Source organism: Scyliorhinus canicula, chromosome 9 (assembly GCF_902713615.1).
Source record: "Scyliorhinus canicula chromosome 9, sScyCan1.1, whole genome shotgun sequence".
Taxonomy (NCBI): Eukaryota; Metazoa; Chordata; class Chondrichthyes; order Carcharhiniformes; family Scyliorhinidae; genus Scyliorhinus; species Scyliorhinus canicula.
This window is the reverse complement of record NC_052154.1, coordinates 1,604,182-1,623,605: the sequence shown is the minus strand read 5'-3', so window position 1 is coordinate 1,623,605 and position 19,424 is coordinate 1,604,182. Positions and strand designations below refer to the sequence as shown.

Below are 19,424 nucleotides of genomic sequence, written 5' to 3'. Positions count from 1 at the left end.
AATCCTCATCGAAGGACATGAAGCTAGGAAAGTTTATAATGGATTTAAATACTCAAAAGGTGAAGACAAAAACAGCTTACAAACGTTACTAAACAAATTTGAAGAGTACTGTGAGAAATTTGAACAGCAAGACATACTCAGAGTCCAAACTGCACAGAGACTGAGTGATGCAAAACTTAGAAAATCACGAAAAGAGCAAGAAATCGCGAATGAAAAGTACAGATCAAAAAGAAGAAATAAAAAGAATTTCTCACAAAGCCAAAACGCTGAAATCCAGTCCAGATCGGAAAGAAAAGGTAACTTACAACTTTTAGAAAGAAAAAACGCTGAAATCCGCGATAAAATGGCGTCGGAGCACATTTTGCAGTCTCTGGTAAGCAAAGAACTACAAATCGCGTCAGCGCATGCGCCGGAACCGGAAGTCGCGCATGTGCCAGAACCGGAAGTCGCGCATGCGCCGGAACCGGAAGTCGCGCATGCGCAGTTTACAAAAGATCGCGGCGCCGATCGTTATGCGCATGCGCAAGCCGCGCATGCGCAGTCAAAAAAAGTCTTCGTCGCGGACCGTCATGCGCATGCGCAAGCCGCGCATGCGCAATGGACACCGAACCGCACAAGGAAAGAAAGCCGATTTGCGCATGTGCAAGTCGTTCCTACGCGTGACGTCATGACGTCTGAGAATCCTGACCACGCCCACTTAAAAGGGAAATGCCCGAAAATTGAAAACAAGACACTTAAAGTGGTAAAACCAAATTTTCTTGCCTCAGAACACAGAAAAACGCCTGAACTTAAACCAACAGTGAAAAACAACTTGCACAAAACCTTGGAAAAAGCTGCCTTCACCACACACAGTGAAGCGAACAAAACGAATTCCGAAACAACAAAAGATGATTTGTTTTTCGACGATTACCTCTCAGACCTGACTGGGTCAGTCGGATATGCTTATCACAGCATCAGCGACACGGTCGCAAAGCACAACACGAACCAACTCGTGGTAGAAGAAGCCAACGAAGATGAAATGGGTTTCAAAGAATACTACTCAGACATGGAGGAGTTATTTGGACATGCTGATCACAGCATCAGCGACACCGTTGCAAAGCTCAACACGACTCTACTCATGGTGGATGAATCCAACACCATGGTGCCATGGCAGCTCGTCGATACATTGGATGACAGCAATACCCAAGACGAAGACGACGCCACACAGAGAGCACAGGAAGACTCCACGGAGCGAGCGATGACAGGCTCCACAGTGCGAGTGATGAAAGACGCCAACAGGGATGCAAGCAAACACTCCCGGGCGGACACCAAGCATGAACAAGACCATGAAGGTAAACCCGCTGTACCTGAGCAACCGCAAGCAGACTATGAAAGTCTACCAAGCTCACAGGAACAAGAAGAAAGAGCGGACTATGAAAGTCCAACACGCTCACAGGAACAAGAAGAAAAAGCAGACTATGAAAGTCCAACACGCTCACAGGAACAAGAAGAAAGAGCAGACTATGAAAGTCCAACACGCTCACAGGAACAAGAAGAAAGAGCGGACTATGAAAGTCCAACACGCTCACAGGAACAAGAAGAAGACAATGCACCTCTGCCCACTGCATGCGAAGACAGTGACAAGGTGATCACACTCAACGTACAGGATCACAGTGAGACTGACAGTTCTCAGCTTGTCTGTACCGAAGCACAGAGCGAAAACAGTGACAAGGTGCTCGCACTCGACGTACAGGATCACAGTGAGACTGACAGTTCTCAGCTTGTCTGTACCGAAGCACAGAGCGAAAACAGTGACAAGGTGCTCGCACTCGACGTACAGGATCACAGTGACACTGACAGTTCTCAGCTTGTCTGTACAGAAGCACAGAGTCGGGCCACCCAACAGTCCAGAGAGACGATGCCGAAAGAAAACATGCAGATTTTGACTCCAGAAGAGGAGCACCTGGAGCCCAGAGAGACAACGCCAAAAGAAAACATGCAGATTTTGACTCCAGAAGAGGAGCACCTGGAGTCCACAGAGACAATGCCGAAAGAAACCATGCAGATTCTGACTCCAGAAGAGGAGCACCTGGAGTCCAGAGACATCAAACAAAAAGAAACCATGCAGATTTTGACTCCAGAAAAGGAGCACCTGGAGTCCAGTGAGATAACATCAACAGAAATCATGAAGATTTTAACTCCAGAAGCGGAGCACCAAGAGTCTAGAGAAACCACGTCAACTGAAATCATGCAGATTTGGACTCCAGAAGAGGAGCGCCGAGAGTCCACAGACACCGCGTCAAATGTAATCAAGAAGACTTTGACTCCGGAAGACGAGCACCAAGAAAGCAAAGATGCGGAATCCAATTCTCCACAACTGATTGATGTCACCTGCACCGATGCAACATCAGATCATTCGCACCACTCGCGAGACGGAATGCTCAATGACTCAAATTATCCACTCGGGACACTCATAGAGTATAACAAGAAAAACAGAAGTCAAAAGAAACACAGCAAGAACAAAAACAACATGAAGCGCGACAAGACCAACAACAATAGCAAGAAGCACAGCAGAAACGAGAACGACAACAGCAAGAATAAAAGCAACATGACGCGCAACAAGACAAACAACAACGTCAGGCACAAAGATAGCGACAACGACAGAGGCAGAAACAACAAGAATGGCAACAAACACAACAAAGTCAGGAGCAAAGATAGCGACAACAACAAAGACGGAAACGACAAAAACAGCGACAAGTACGGCAACGGAAACAACGAAAACAGGAACGACAGAAACAACAGCAATGAAACAACGACTTGTACACAATGGCACTACTTGGCACATGATGGACGATGCCACAGCACACTGCAAAACGATAACAAGACTACAAACATGTCATGGGATGACAACGAATCGCACAAACTCACGTCTGCTCCAGAACGAGCAAGCACACCAGCATCCAAGGCGGATGAGACAATAAATCAACACCACAAGCACAAAAAAAAAAGTCCATGCCAGTCAACATCAGTGATGTGACCATGCAAACACCTCAGGATGACGCATTGGGTACTTAAGATAACAAGGAACACCAACAACATTCACAGCGGACTTGCAATATCAATATCACCACGTCCTCAACAACAAAAAGAAAAGAAAAAAAAAGCTCTGAACAAATTCATCAAGTTTGGACTCATAAATGTGTTTATTAAGTTTGGACATATAAATACATTGGCTTTGTTAACTAAGGCAATAGCATCATCACTTGTATAGATACGCATATCATAAGTTACTGTTTTGTATAATTTTCCTTAATGATGTACAGAAACTATGTAATGAGAAAGAGGGGGATGTGGTGATCGTAGATTGACCAGATACAAAAAACAACAGAGCAAACACGAGCGGGAGAGCTATAAATACACTGGGACAGGATGTACAATTTTCTTTAACGATGTTCAGAAAATATGTTAAGAGAAAAAGGGGGATGTGGTGATCACAAGTTAACCAGATGCAACACAACTGAGCGACCACTAGAGGGAGCACGGGAGAGCCACATAAATAGATCAGGACAGGAAGTGAGGAGACACTCTTCACAGCAGGCGGGCTGGTAAGCAGGACACACAGCAAGCAAAGCTGGTAGTTAGCACTGGAAGGTAGTTCTAGGTCGAGCTCTGGAAACTGAACGAACCCACAATAAAGCATCTTCTCCACACTTGAGACTGCGAGCTTTATTATGACACGAGGAACAACACACATATGTTTTGGGCATGTCTGGCACTGGGGGAGTTCTGGAAGGGGGTGGCAAGGACGGTGTCGAGGGTGGTGGGATCCAGGGTCAAACCAGGATGGGGGCTCGCGATCTTTGGGGTGGGGGTGGAGCCGGGGGTACAGGAGGCGAGAGAGGCCGGAGTACTGGCCTTTGCGTCCCTAGTTGCTCGAAGAAGGATACTAATACAGTGGAAGGACGCGAGGCCTCCAAGCGTGGAAACTTGGATCAATGACATGGCAAGCTTTATCCAGTTGGAAAGGGTCAAATTCGCCCTGAGAGGGTCGGTACAAGGGTTCTTCAGGCGGTGGCAGCCTTTCCTCGACTTTTTGGCTCAAAGATAGGGTGCAGAGGTCGCAGCAGCAGCAACCCGGGGGGGGGGTGGCAACAACGGTTGTGGTGGGTTATTTACGGTTGAAACGCGGGCAAATTTGCTCGCAGTTCATGTCTGATGTTGATTGTTGCTTTGTTTGTTTTTGGGGGAGGGGGGAAGGGGGGAGGGACAACGCGCGCGAGTTCGGGCGGGGGGGGGATATTTGTTAAGAGGGAATATTTTGTAATATTTTATAGTTAGTTGGGGTAAATATTTTCATGTAAAAAATTCTTTCAATAAAAATTATTAAAAAAAAAAAAAGAGGCAATTTAGCGTGGCCAATCCACCTACCCTGCACATCTTTGGGTTGTGGGGGCGAAACCCACGCAAACACTGGGAGAATGTGCAAACTCCACACGGACAGTGACCCAGAGCCGGGATAGAACCTGGGACCTCGGTGCCGTGGGTTCATTTTTTATTCTAATCTTGCTGAATTTTCCTGGTATTTTCTCTCCTCCTCTGTTGAAGGTGTTGACTCTTGCCGGGGTTTTCTTCATTGGGCGCCAGTAGTTTATTCAGTGACCATCTTCATTGTGTGAACCTGAACGATGAGCATCAGTAAACTCTCGAACCACGTGTACAGAGCCAGCAACAGTGAACGGGCAGCTTTTTGTGTTTTTATATCAGGGACAAGGTCTAGTTTCTCTGCTGACTCCAGCATTGCTAACAGCAACCTGGCTGAGATCAGCAGTCTTTACTGACCAAATCAAACCTGGGATGGTCATTGCTAGTTGGCAAGTTTCAGTGACGCTGAGCTGTCGGAGGAGATAGATTACAGTTTTTAATTATGATTGGAGTGAGTCTTTGAATTATTCAAACTGCAGCAACTGCATTAGAACAAAGAACATTTCCAACTCAGCCAAACTTAACTCTCATTCTCTTCATTCGCTGCTCCCAATGTGGTCTCCTCTATATCGGAGAGACAAAACGCAGACTGGGAGTTCACTTTGCTGAGCATCTTCGGTCTGTGCGCATTCAGGATCCTGACCTTCCTGTTGCCATTTTAGCACAACACCCTGCTCCCATGCCCACATGTCTGTTCTTGGCCGGCTGCAATGTTCCAGTGAAGCTCAACACAAACTGGAGGAACAACATCTCATCTTCCGGTTAGGCACGCTACAGCCTTCCGGCCTGAACATCGAATTCAACAACTTCAGATGATCAGCCCCACCTCGACCCATTTGTTTTCATTTCATTTTAACTGTCTTTTACCAGTTCTTTCTTTCTTAATATACATGTAATTTCCACCCCCCCCCCCAACCTTATCAACCTTTCCTGCACCTTTCTCCTCTTTGCTTCCCCCTTCCCCTCCCCCCACACCTCATCCTCTGATGTTAGTTTCCCTGCTGTTTGACATTTCACATTTTTTGTCCTCTCTGGGGACTGCCATTAACACTCTTTCCCCTTAGTATCTGTGGCCATTAGCATCCAGTTTCCCTGGGTTTCTGTGACTATGACTCATCTTTCATTCTCACTCCACAGTATAAATATTTCCCACTTTCTCTGTTAGCTTTGATGTGGAGATGCCGGCGTTGGACTGGGGTGAGCACAGTAAGAAGTCTTACAACACCAGGTTAAAGTCCAACAGGTTTGTTTCAAACACGAGCTTTCGGAGCAGCGCTGGTGTTGTAAGGCTTCTTTCTGTTAGCTTTGACAAAGTCATCGGACTCGAAACGTTAGCTCTTTTCTCTCCCTCACAGATGCTGCCAGACCTGCTGAGATTTTCCAGCATTGTCCCTTTTGTTTAACTCTCATTCTACTGCTTACCTCCCACTGAAGATTGTCTCAACATATCGCCTCATGAATTCTCTGCATTCAAACACAGCTTCATCATCCAACACCGAGTCAACACTCTGACGTGAAGAAAAGGATTCACTCGATGAAGCCCTCCTGGAATTGTCCCAAATAGTGTTTGTGAGTGAATCCTCGAGACCATTGTCGCTGTCAGCAGAGTTGGTGTCATCGCTCTCCGCCTTGCCAGTCCTGTCGCTCTGTCCATTGCCAATGTCTTTGGTCAAACAAAGTGACTCATCCTTGATGGTGTCAGAATCAAGTCCTTCAAGATTGACATGGTGAAAATCCTGGCTGCCCATTCTGGCTGAGAGGGAACAGCAGGGGCAGGCTTTTTATTAATTGGAAATTGATTCAGATAGTCTGCAATTTCACCCAACAGTCCAGACCCTCTCTGTACCCCACTGGCTCCATGATCAGCCCTAAAGCATGTGGATACCTGCAGTTAAACAAAGCATAGAAAGTAAAACAGTTAGTACCAGAGATAATAATAATAGTCTTTATTGTCACAAGTAGGCTGACATTAACAGTGGAATGAAGTTACTGTGAAAAGCCCCTAGTCGCCACACTCTGGCGCCTGTTCGGGTACACTGAGGGAGAATTCAGAATGTCCAATTCACCTAACAGCACGTCTTTCAGGACTTGTGGGAGGAAACCGGAGCACCCGGAGGAAACCCACGCAGACACGGGGAGAACGTGCAGACTCCACACAGACAGTGACCCAGCGGGGAATCGAACCTGGGACTCTGGCGCTGTGAAGCCACAGTGCTAGCCGCTATGCACTGTGCCGCCCTACTCAATTCTCCACCTCTATTGCTATCTATCTTCATCAAGATTGTAGTAAGGGGCAGCACGGTAGCATTGTGGATAGCATAATTGCTTCACAGCTCCAGGGTCCCAGGTTCGATTCCGGCTTGGGTCACTGTCTGTGCGGAGTCTGCACATCCTACCCGTGTGTGCGTGGGTTTCCTCCGAGTGCTCCGGTTTCCTCCCACAGTCCAAAGATGTGCAGGTTAGGTGGATTGGCCATGATAAATTGCCCTTAGTATCCAAAATTGCCCTTAGTGTTGGGTGGGGTTACTGGGTTATGGGGATAGGGTGGAGGTGTTGACCTTGGATAGGGGGTAGGGTGCTCTTTCCAAGAGCCGGTGCAGACTCGATGGGCCGAATGGCCTCCTTCTGCACTGTAAATTCTATGTAATCTATGTTTAGAGAATTAAACATTTTCCATTTCCATTTCAAACATTCGTAGCAGTACAGTACGAGGTTAGATACAGAGTAAAGTGACAACGTCAGAGGAGCTAGGCTCACTGTGGGCATCTCCCCACTCGGAGACAGAATCATGACACGGTTACAGGAACCTCCAGTGGCAGCCACGATCTGAGCGGGGGCAACACAGTCCGATTCAGCATGCTATACCCAACAAGACAATGGGCCACATACAAAGACAGGGACCATTTCTCCAACACATCGGAAGAGGAAAATGATTTTGTGCAAAGGAACGGACTGGGAGAAAGATCTTAAGCCCAGTGGGCGGGTAACCCATCTATGTTTCATTCTGCAATTGTTTAGTGGGAAAGCATCATATGTATTGTCAATGCAAACTATCATACAGAGCCTGTGGGATACCGGGGTTAGGGCCACAGAACGGGATCCTACACGCAGCGGGACAGGCCCAGCACTGGCACCCGTCCTTGGGCATCAACTCCACCTCTCCGCACGCCCCAGGCAGGGCGATGCTAATAGGGAAGGTTGGCCGGGGGGGGGGGGGGGGGGGGGGGGGGGAGTCAGAAGGCTAGGGAGGGGCAGGGCTCGAAAGATAAGGAGGAGGAATAGGAATGGGGGGAGGGGAGAGGAAAAGGTTGATCTCATCATCGGAAGGGTTCGGGGGAGGGAGAACTGGGGAGCGTAAGGGAGGAGGAGAGGTTATAATGCTGGTCCCCCAGGTCACACGTGGGGATGGGTGGAAAGAGGAAGGTGGACGCAGCCACCTTGGACAGGCCAAGAACAAAGGCGGATGAGGGCATGCAGGGCCATGTCCATGAGGCAAACATGGCTGACCCCATGGAGAGGAGGGGGACAGAAACCCCTCCGTCAGGAACCTGGAATGTGAGGAGACTTAACGACCCAGTCAAAAGATCCCGAATCTTCAACCACTTAAAAAGCCTGAGGGTCGAATTAATCTTTCTCCAGGAGACGCACCCAAGAGCTAAAGACCAAATGAGGGTAAGGAAAAGCTGGGTGGGACCAGGAAAGCTTCGACATGAGGGCAAGGAAGGTGGCAATACTATTCAGCGAGAGGGAAGCCTTCACAGCGACCAACACGGTGACTGACCCAGGGGGTTGGTACATAATGGTCAGTGGGGTTGTGGTGGTATTAGTGAATGTGTACACCCCAAACTGGGATGATGCCAAGTTCAATAAAGACAATGGCAGAGATCCCTGACATCAACTCCCAGATAGGTCTAACCCCAAATTAGGGGCTAAATGAGGAATGGCTAAGGAACAGACCATCTTCATGGTGCAGATGGTGGAGGATGGGGGGACCATGGCGGTTCAGCCACCCGACAGAGAGGGCTTCTCCATCTTCTCCCACGTCCACAAGGCCTATTGTGCTAAGAAAACTGGTGCTTCCAGGGGTAGCAGAGGCAGAATATTCCACAATAGTAATCTCGGACCACGCACCAAACTACGTGGATGTGAGGTTGGAGACAAGCCGAGTTCAATGCCCCCCATGTAAGCCGATCATGACCCTCCTCACTGACAAGGCGTTTTAGTGAAAGGACGGCACTGGCCATCGACAGGTACGAATGGGGAGGTCACTCTCTCCACATTCCCGGAGGCATTGAGGCAGTGATCGGGGGGGGGGGGGGGGGGGGGGGGTGATAATAGCTTACAGGGCTCCTAGAGACAGGAGGGAAAAGGTGACCAGGCTGTGCTGATCGACTCCATGCTGCCAGTAGATCAGTGGTACTCTACTGGCGGAGAGGGAGCTGTTGGCGGAGAGGAATAGATTGCAAATGGAAATAAACCTGCTCTGCACTGGGAAAACGCTGAGCCAACTCCCCTGGACATGAGGGACCTTTTCTGAACATGGAACATGGGGACAAGGCCAGCAACATACTGGCTGAGCAGCTGAGGAAACAGTTGGCCACACAAATAGCACAGATCAGGGACAAGAAGGGACGAGTGATCATGAATCCGGAGGAGATCGACGGAGCCTTTGCAACCTTCGCCCGAGGATTGGATGCCCCCAGGGCCCCCAGAGGGAGCTTGAAAACGAAGCAATTCCTGGACGAGCTGGGGGAGGAAAATGGACATGAACTGGAAGCACTGTTAGATCTGAAGGAGGTTAGGCAGCACGGTGGCGTAGTGTTTAGCACTGCTGCCTCATAACGCCAAGGTCCCAGGTTCGATCCGGCTCTGGGTCACTGTCCGTGTGGAGTTTGCACATTCTCCCCGTGTTTGCGTGGGTTTCACCCCCACAACCCAAAGATGTGCAGGGTAGGTGCATTGGCCACACTAAATTGCCCCTTAATTGGAAAAAGAGAATTGGGTACTCTAAATTTATATTTAATAAAAAGGTCTGAAGGAGTTCATGGAGTTCATCAACTCTACTCAATCTGGGAAGGCACCGGGATCTGATTGGTTCCTGGTGGATTTCTACAAAAGGTTAACGACAGCACTGGCCCCACACCAGCGGGACATGTTCAATACGCGTTGTCGAGAGGGGTCTTACTACCCACGCTGGCACAGGCTTCGATCTCACTGATCCCTAAGAAAGACAACAACCCAGCAGAGTGCGGGTCATACAGACCCATCTCACTCCTAAACACGGACACAGAAGTCCCAGCGAACGTTCTGGCAAGACCAGTGGAGATTTGTTGCCAACGGTGACGGTGGAAGATCAGACCGGGTTTGTCAAGGGCAGACAGCGGACGGTAAATTTCAGAATCCTGCTGAACGTGGTCATGTCCCCACTCAGGGAGGAGACACCAGAGGTGATCATCTCCGTAGATGCAGAGAAGGCCTTTGACTGGGGGAGTGGAAATATCTCTTCGAGATACTAGAATGGTTTGGATTTGGGCCAGTGTTCACCTTGTAGGTGAAGCTGCTGTACAGTGCTCCCATGGCGAGTGTACGAACGAACGGTACCAGCTCAGATTACACCCGGCTGCACAGAGACAGGGATGCCTGTTATTCCTGCTGCTGTTTGCTTTGGTAATTAAGCCACTGGCTATCGCGCTCAGATCAGCGGAGGGATGGAGTGGCATTTACAGGGAGCACAGTGTTTCTCTCTATGCAGAGAACTTGCTGCTCTATGTCTCAAACCCCCTTATGCAGCATGGGGAAGATAATGGAACTCCGGAGGGAGTTTGGAGCCTTCTCGGGGGGGCGGGTGCAGAGCTGGGAACGCTGCCATCCAAACTTGCGCAAAGCAAGTTGAGATACCGGAGAATCCAGATAGCCCACAACTGGGCCCTGCAACACAAGCTGCACCTGTCTAGCCTGCCTGCTGGAGGAGGTGACAGGGAACCTGTCTAGCCTGCCTGCTGGAGGAGGTGACAGGGAACCTGTCTAGCCTGCCTGCTGGAGGAGGTGACAGGGAATCTGTCTAGCCTGCCTGCTGGAGGAGGTGACAGGGAATCTGTCTAGCCTGCCTGCTGGAGGAGGTGACAGGGAATCTGTCTAGCCTGCCTGCTGGAGGAGGTGACAGGGAACCTGTCTAGCCTGCCTGCTGGAGGAGGTGACAGGGAATCTGTCTAGCCTGCCTGCTGGAGGAGGTGACAGGGAACCTGTTTACCCTGCCTGCTGGAGGAGGTGACAGGGAATCTGTCTAGCCTGCCTGCTGGAGGAGGTGACAGGGAACCTGTCTAGCCTGCCTGCTGGAGGAGGTGACAGGGAACCTGTCTAGCCTGCCTGCTGGAGGAGGTGACAGGGAACCTGTCTAGCCTGCCTGCTGGAGGAGGTGACAGGGAACCTGTCTAGCCTGCCTGCTGGAGGAGGTGACAGGGAATCTGTCTAGCCTGCCTGCTGGAGGAGGTGACAGGGAACCTGTCTAGCCTGCCTGCTGGAGGAGGTGACAGGGAACCTGCGGAAGTTGGACTCACTCCCACGCTCTCTAGAAGAGAGAGTGTAGGTGATAAAGATGAATGTCCTGCCAAGGTTCCTCTTCATATTTCGATCACTCCTGATCTTCATTTCCAAATCCTTCTTCACTAAGGTAGACAAACTAATCTCGGCCTTCGGGGGAGGGGCTTAGCACTCCCAAATATCCTGTTTCACTGGGCAGCAAATTCAGAAAGAGCTGCTCATCGCCCCTCTCCCATTTCCCCGGCTCAGTGCTCGATGAGCCCGGTGATAGCAGCCACAGCGAGAACCTGGAACCAGTTTAGAAACCACTTGAAGCTAAATGACATGTCCATCTCAGCCCTATCTGAAAAGACTACAGATTCATCGCGATCAAAATGGGCGCCACATATAAAACCTGGGGAAGGAATGTTGAGGGTCAGAGACTTGTACGTAGTCGGCAGAGTGGCAACCCAGGGGGAACTAACGGAGAAGCTCCAGCTTCCGAAAGAGAACCAGCTCCAATATGGGAATTCCTCGGCATTGATGCCCCGTGGTTTCCCTCGTTACAAGACACGCCCTGCTAGACAGCCTCTTATAACAGGATGAATGAGGGGAGTGAAATTCGGGGACAGGAGGTAAGGGCTGTATTGGATGAAAGGGAGAGGTGGGAGGGAGAGGTAGGCATCGAGATAGGGGGAGGACTGTGGAGCGAGATGTTGCACAGGGTGAACGCCACCACCTCATGCGCAAGGCTGAAGGTGGTGCTCAGGATAAACTTGACCAGGACACACATGAGCGGCTTCTCCCTGGATGGTGAAGACAGATGTAAGCGATGTCAGGGGGCACCGGCCAACCACTCCCACATGTTCTGGTCCTGCCCAAGACTGATTGGGTTCTGGACCACTTTTGCGAGGTCATGTCGGAGGTTGTGGGGTTAAGGTGGAGCCATGCCCATTAGCGGCCGTCTTTGGGATGTCAGTGCAGTCAGAGCCATTCGAGGGGAGGGGTTGGGCCGACATCCTGGCCCTCGGCTTCCTGATGGCCAGGCAACGACTCCTGCTCAGACGGAGATTGGCAACGCCGTCCAAGGCCACAGACTGGTTGGCTGACCTGGCGGAATTCCTGAGGCTAGAAAAGGGGGGACAAAGCTTCGGAAATTGGGCGGGGCGGGGTCGTGTGGAGGGTGAGGGGAGAGAGACTGAGGTGGGGGGCGGGGGGGGGGGGGGGGGGAGAGACTGAGGTGAGGGGCCGGGGGGGGGGGGAAGAGACTGAGGTGGGGGGCGGGGGGGGGGGGGTCGTGTGGAGGGTGAGGGGAGAGAGACTGAGGTGGGGGGCGGGGTCGTGTGGAGGGTGAGGGGAGAGAGACTGAGGCGGGGGGCGGGGGGGGCGGGGCGGGGTCGTGTGGAGGGTGAGGGGAGAAAGACTGAGGCGGGGGGGCCGGGGGGCGGGGTGGGGGGGGGGTGTAGCATCCACACAATGACAAAAAAATAGAAGTTTGCACTGCACCAGTTGACAGGTGCTCACAAGCTGCACACACTGTCCTACAACTTAGTGAATCAAATATCTTTGTAAAAAATAACATGGTTACAGCCTAGAAGGAGACCATTCGGCCCATCGTGTCCATGCTAGCTCTATGCAACAGCAATTGAGCTAGTCATCTGGAGGGCCAAGGACAGAGCCTATTCAGTTACAGCCAGGAACAGTTCCAGGATGTTTCCCCAGTAACAGTGAAGGAACGGCCGATATATTTCCCAGTCAGGGGGGTGAGTGACTGGGAGGGGAACCTCCAGGTGGGGGGGTTCCCAGGTATCTGCTGCTCTTGTCCTTCTAGACGGTAGAGGCCGTGGGTTTGGAAGGTGCTGCCTAAGGAACCTTGATGAGTTACTGCAGTGCATCTTGTAGATGGTACACACGGCTGCCACTGTTCATCGGGGGTGGAGGGAGTGAATGTTTGTAGATGAGGTGACAAAGTAGATTTTAATAACATCATGCCTGATCGAATATTCAGTCCACTTTCCTGCCTTATCTCCGTGACCCTTAAATCCCCCACTGATTAAAAACTCATCAATCTCACCTGGAAAATGTTCAAGGATTCAGGGAGTTGAGCGAGGGGGGGTTAATAATAATAATAATCACTTATTGTCACAAGTAGGCTTCAACAAAGTTACTGAGAAAAGCCCCTAGTCGCCACATTCCGGCGCCTGTTCAGGAAGGCTGGTACAGGAACGGCCGCCGGAATGTGGCGACTAGGGGCTTTTCACAGTAACTTCAGTGAAGCCTACTTATACAGCAGAGGGGGCTGAGCGAGGGGTTTATAAAGCAGAGGGGGTTCAGTGAGGGGTTTATACAGCAGAGGGGGTTCAGTGAGGGGTTTATACAGCAGAGGGGGTTCAGTGAGGGGTTTATAAAGCAGAGGGGGTTCAGCGAGGGGTTTATAAAGCAGAGGGGGCTGAGCGAGGGGTTTATAAAGCAGAGGGGGTTCAGTGAGGGGTTTATAAAGCAGAGGGGGTTCAGTGAGGGGTTTATAAAGCAGAGGGGGTTCAGTGAGGGGTTAATAAAGCAGAGGGGGTTCAGTGAGGGGTTTATAAAGCAGAGGGGGTTCAGTGAGGGGTTTATAAAGCAGAGGGGGTTCAGTGAGGGGTTTATAAAGCAGAGGGGGCTGAGTGACGGGTTTATAAAGCAGAGGGGGTTCAGTGAGGGGTTTATAAAGCAGAGGGGGTTCAGTGAGGGGTTTATACAGCAGAGGGGGCTGAGCGAGGGGTTTATAAAGCAGAGGGGGCTGAGCGAAGGGTTTATAAAGCAGAGGGGGTTCAGCGAGGGGTTTATAAAGCAGAGGGGGTTCAGTGAGGGGTTTATAAAGCAGAGGGCGTTCAGTGAGGGGTTTATAAAGCAGAGGGGGTTCAGTGAGGGGTTTATAAAGCAGAGGGGGTTCAGTGAGGGGTTTATAAAGCAGAGGGGGTTCAGTGAGGGATTTATAAAGCAGAGGGGGCTGAGCGAGGGGTTTATAAAGCAGAGGGGGCTGAGCGAAGGGTTTATAAAGCAGAGGGGGTTCAGCGAGGGGTTTATAAAGCAGAGGGGGTTCAGTGAGGGGTTTATAAAGCAGAGGGGGTTCAGTGAGGGGTTTATAAAGCAGAGGGGGCTGAGCGAGGGGTTTATAAAGCAGAGGGGGTTCAGCGAGGGGTTTATAAAGCAGAGGGGGTTCAGTGAGGGGTTTATAAAGCAGAGGGGGCTGAGTGAGGGGTTTATAAAGCAGAGGGGGTTCAGTGAGGGGTTTATAAAGCAGAGGGGGTTCAGTGAGGGGTTTATAAAGCAGAGGGGGTTCAGTGAGGGGGGCCAATTGCTTTGCAGCCTGGGAACAGTCAAAGTCGTGTTCAGAAAGAAAATTCAAAGTATGTCACAAGTGGAAAATTGTGAATTGATTGCCTAATGAATATTGCAGCTTCGGGATTGAGTCTAAACAACTGTCAGATTAACAATTATAAAAAATATTAAGTAGCAGTGATAAATAACAAGTGATGGGTTGGTGAGTATCCTCCTCCCATATTATTATCCTACCAATCTTCATGTTGTCATGGGAGTGCCCCTTTAAGAAATTTTCTGTGTTATCACATGGCTTCAGTGATGTCATTGTGGGGGAGGAGCTGGCTGTGGCTCTGAGTTTTACTTGCGGTTTACACTGTTGAAAGCTGGATTCAGACAAAGAAGGCTTCTCCTCCCTCTTTCTCTGCATGTTAAAAGATGTCCAGTTCACTTGATAATTTAAAAGTGATAACTGTTTTCTGTAAATAATTCAAACCTCCTGTTTTAATAAAAGTTTTTTTTTGGTTTATTGGATGTTGTCCAATATCAAACAGTTGAAAGGAAAGTTATTAAGGGTTTTATATATATATGATGTGGAGATGCCGGCGTTGGACTGGGGTGAGCACAGTAAGAAGTCTTACAACACCAGGTTAAAGTCATTCACTTGAGGAAGGAGCAGTGCTCCGAAAGCTAGTGATTCGAAACAAACCTGTTGGACTTTAACCTGGTGTCAGACTTCTTACTTTATGTAAGAGAGAGAGAGAACTGTAGCTGTGTGGGGTATTTATGTTTGTAGTTGATAAAATGCTTACTGTGTATGTTTATAGAAATGTTAACTGAATTCGTAGAGTAAACTTTGTTTTTTGATTAAAAGTGTTTAAGGCGTCTGTTGAATAACAGCTGGTGCTCATCCTAGCCAAAATCAATAAACAGTTGTAGGTCAGGTGAACTCCATGATGTACTTTCGTGTTCTATAAACCCTGGCCCGAACAGTGTCATGAGCAAATGTAGCAACCATGCCTTCTGTGTGGAGGCTGCACGTTCTCCCCCTGTATGCGTGGGTTTCCTCCGGGTGCTCCGCTTTCCTCCCACAAGTCCCGAAAGACGTGCTGTTGGGTGAATTGGACATTCTGAATTCTCCCTCTGTGTACCCGAACAGGCGCAGGAATATGGCGACTAGGGGCTTTTCACAGTAACTTCATTGCAGGGTTAATGTAAGCCTACTTGTGACAATAATAAATTATAAAGATTATTATTATTAAATGCAAATTTAAAATCACTGTGATAACTTGCCACGTTTTGGTTGGCATGGCACGTATCACATCAGAACACAATCAAAGTTGTGGACACTCTGGATTAGCGCACGGTCAATTCCAGCCTTAGTTGACCTGGAGTCGCAACACAAGTCAATGAATGAATAATGGCCTCAGTAGATGCATCCATTCACCATTATCAACAGTCTGTCCTGGTCCACTCACGTTGATGCAACAGTCAAGAAAGCCCAACAACGCCTCTACTTCCTACGGAAGCTGAAGAAGTTCGGCATGTCTGCATCGACTCTCTCAAACTTCTACGGATGTGCGATAGAGAGCATCCTATCCGGCTGCATCACAGCTCGGTATGGCAACTGCTTGATCCAAGATGGCAAGAAACTGCAGAGTGTGGTGAACGCAGCCCAACGCATCACACAAGCTTGCCACCCACACATTGATTCTGTCTACACCTCCCGCTGCCTCAGGAAGGCAGACGGCATTATCAGAGACCCCTCCCACCCAGGCATTGCCTTATTCCAGACCCTTCCATCAGGCAGAAGGTAAAGAAGTCTGAAGACCTGCACATCCAGACACAGGAACAGCTTCTTCCCCACAGCTACAAGACTCCTCAACGACTCCCCCTCGGACTGATCTGTTCCCTGTAAGAACACTATTCACGACGCCCTATGCTGCTCTTGCTCATGTATTTGCTTTGTTTGGCCCCTTGTTCCGCACTGTAACTAATTACTGTTTGTCGATGTTCCATTGTCAATGTTCTCTGTCGCTTATTCTTTTGTTGACTATGTACGTACTGTGTACGTTCCCTCGGCCGCAGAAAAATACCTTTCACTGTGCTTCGGTACATGTGACAATAAATCAAATCAAATCAAAAATCAAACTCAGGTGCTCTGCAGGTTCAGAAATACAGCACCCACAGGCTTCCGGAGAGGGTGTAGCAGGACCTGATCTTTGTGTTGGCAGGGTCAAACTGAAATTCCTTGGGTCTCGGAAAATCATTCCACTGGGATAGGATCCACCGGTTACCAGGCAGAGTACTGCCTTTTGGGCACATTCATTAATCACTGACCAATCAATGAAACCCACCCCAACTCTCTCCATGGTGCCGACAAGTCTGGAGACTCCTGCTCGAACCAGCAGGAACTAGTATTCTCTCCTGTAACTTCTGACGTCTGCTGCTTAACTTAAAGGTACATGTCCATTAATCATCCATGGATCAAAAATAATAACGGCAAAATAACAGGGGAAATAAGGGAATCATGGAATCATAGAATTTACAGTGCAGAAGGAGGTCATTTAACCCATCGAGTCTGCACCGGCCCTCGGAAAGAGTTCCCTAATTAAGCCCCATGCCTCCACCCCATCGCTTTTATCCCCGTAACCCAACCTAACCTTTTTGGACATTGAGGGCAATTTAACATGGCCAATCCACCTAACCGGCACATCTTTGGGCTGTGGGAGGAAACCGGAGCACCCGGAGGAAACCCACGCAGACACGGGGAGAACATGCAGACTCTGCACAGACAGTGACCCAGCGGAGAATCGAACCTGGGACCCTGACGCTGTGAAGCAACTGTGCTAACCACTGTGCTACCATGCCCCACACTGATTAAACAGGAAGGACCCTTACATACCTCCTTCCTTAACAGAATGAAACTTCAGGGTAAAGATGTTTCATTCTGAGGTATGCAAGACATAAATCATAAAGACATATCCATCCAATCCTTCCCCATTATGTAAGTTCCCTTCCCAGTCTCTACATCGGTAATGAGGAAGCCCATGACAAAGCATTCGCAACCACATTATCCTTTCCGGCTACGTGATTCTATTTTAACATTGAACTGTTGCAATAATAAACTCCAATGAAATAATCTTGCATTCCGAGTTTTAAACTTCTCTATAAACGCAAGTGGATTATGGTCTCTTTAAACTAAGCTTGGATTATTGTCATGTCGGACATATACTTCAAAGTGCTGAAGGGCTAATAGCAATGCTAAAGCTTCCTTTTCAATGGTGGAACACTTTCTTTGGCACGGACTTATTTTTTTCCCCACTGGCCTCTCTATTCCTGACTTGGCGTCTTGTAAGTAGCACTTCCCCTCTCCCCAGGTCATTGGTATCTGTGGCCATTTTAAGTAATCTGAAAACGTCTGGGGCTGCTGGCACCAGTTTGTCCACTACCACGGCCTTCAATCTCTGAAACCCTGCTTGGCATTCTGGGAACAGCAGCGTTTTTGCTCGTTTCTGTAATATCTCCCAACATGCACGGTAGCATGGTGGTTAGCATAAATGCTTCACAGCTGCAGGGTCCCAGGTTCGATTCCCAGCTGGGTCACTGTCTGTGCGGAGTCTGCACATCCTCCCCGTGTCCGTGGGTTTCCTCCGGGTGCTCCGGTTTCCTCCCACAGTCCAAAGATGTGCGGGTTAGGTGGATTGGCCATGCTAAATTGCCCGTAGTGTCCTAAAAAGTAAGGTTGGGGGGAGGGGGGGGGTTGTTGGGTTACGGGTATAGGGTGGATACGTGGGTTTGAGTAGGGTGATCATTGCTCGGCACAACATCGAGGGCCGAAGGGCCTGTTCTGTGCTGTACTGTTCTATGCACTGTATTTCAGTCGCTAACTGAACCAGTCTACATGGTTTTATTCAAGATGGATGTGGCTTTATTGGTTCAGAGTTTCTTATGTCTACATCATGGTTAGTTAAGTGACCCCTGGGGTTTCCTTACAACTCTTATCTTTAATACCTTCTCTCTTTTGCCTTCTTCCAGACCCTTCCATCAGGCAGAAGGTACAGAAGTCTGAAGACTCGCACATCCAGACATAGGAACAGCTTCTTCCCCACAGCTACAAGACTCCTCAACGACTCCCCCTCGGACTGATCTGTTCCCTGTAAGAACACTATTCACGATGCCCTATGCTGCTCTTGCTCATGTATTTGCTTTGTTTGGCCCCTTGTTCCGCACTGTAACCAATCACTGTTTGTCGATGTATCATTTATCTATGTTCTCTGTCGCTTATTTCTTTTGTCGACTCTGTACGTACTGTGTATGTTCCCTAGGAGTTGCTGAATGTGGTGTTGTCGCTCTCTTCAGTGACCGGCCAGAGGGGATTATTTCGATGGATGTGGAAAACGCTTTCTGCAGGGTTTGAGTTATAAGGAGAGGCTGGATAGGCTGGGACTTTTTTCCCTGGAGCTTAGGAGGCTTAGGGGTGAACTTATAGAGGTCAATAAAATAATGAGGGGCATAGATAAGGGGATAGTCAACATCTTTTCCCAAAGATAGGGGAGTCTAAAACTAGAGGGCGTAGGTTTAAGGTGAGAATGGAGAGATACAAAAGGGTCCAGAGGGGCAATTATTGTCTGGAACGCGCTGCCAGAGGCAGTAGTCGAGGTGGGTATAATTTTGCCTTTTAAAAAGCATTTAAACAGTTATATGGGAAAGCTGGGAATAGAGGGATATGGGCCAAATGCAGGCAATTGGGGCTAGCTCAGTGGTAAAAACTAGGCAGCATGGTCAAGCTGGGCCGAAGGGCCTGATTCCGTGCTGTTAACCTCTCTGACTCAATTCGAGATTTTGGGCCGGTTTGGCTTTGGGCCAAAGTTTATACCTTGGATTAGGCTTTTGCGTATGCCCCCCACCCCTGGAGTGTCCGTACTAATGCCCTGAGCTTGGCGTACTTTCAACTGAACAGGGGCACAAGGCAGGAGTGCTCATTATCTCCATTCTTATCTGTCTTAGCCATTGAGCCGATAGCCATCTCACTGAGATCATCTACCTGTTGGAGGGGGGTAGAGTGTTGGAGGGAACAGAGGGTGACCTTATATTCGGATGATTTGTCCTTATACAGCATGGACCCACTCTCCAACGTGGGG

The 19,424-nt window shown here is 49.3% G+C and overlaps 1 protein-coding gene across 5 annotated transcripts in view; it reads right to left on the bottom strand.

The window, feature by feature from the left end:
* Positions 1 to 19,424, bottom strand: part of kiaa0513 (KIAA0513 ortholog) — a 102,140-nt gene that overhangs the window by 9,015 nt on the left and 73,701 nt on the right. For all 5 annotated transcript variants that reach the window (XM_038806173.1, XM_038806175.1, XM_038806176.1 and 2 more), the window contains exon 2: positions 5,884 to 6,346. In XM_038806173.1, coding sequence (XP_038662101.1) covers positions 5,884 to 6,209 — 326 coding nt within the window. In that variant the 5' untranslated portion in view covers positions 6,210 to 6,346. The remainder of the gene's footprint in view (positions 1 to 5,883; positions 6,347 to 19,424) is intronic.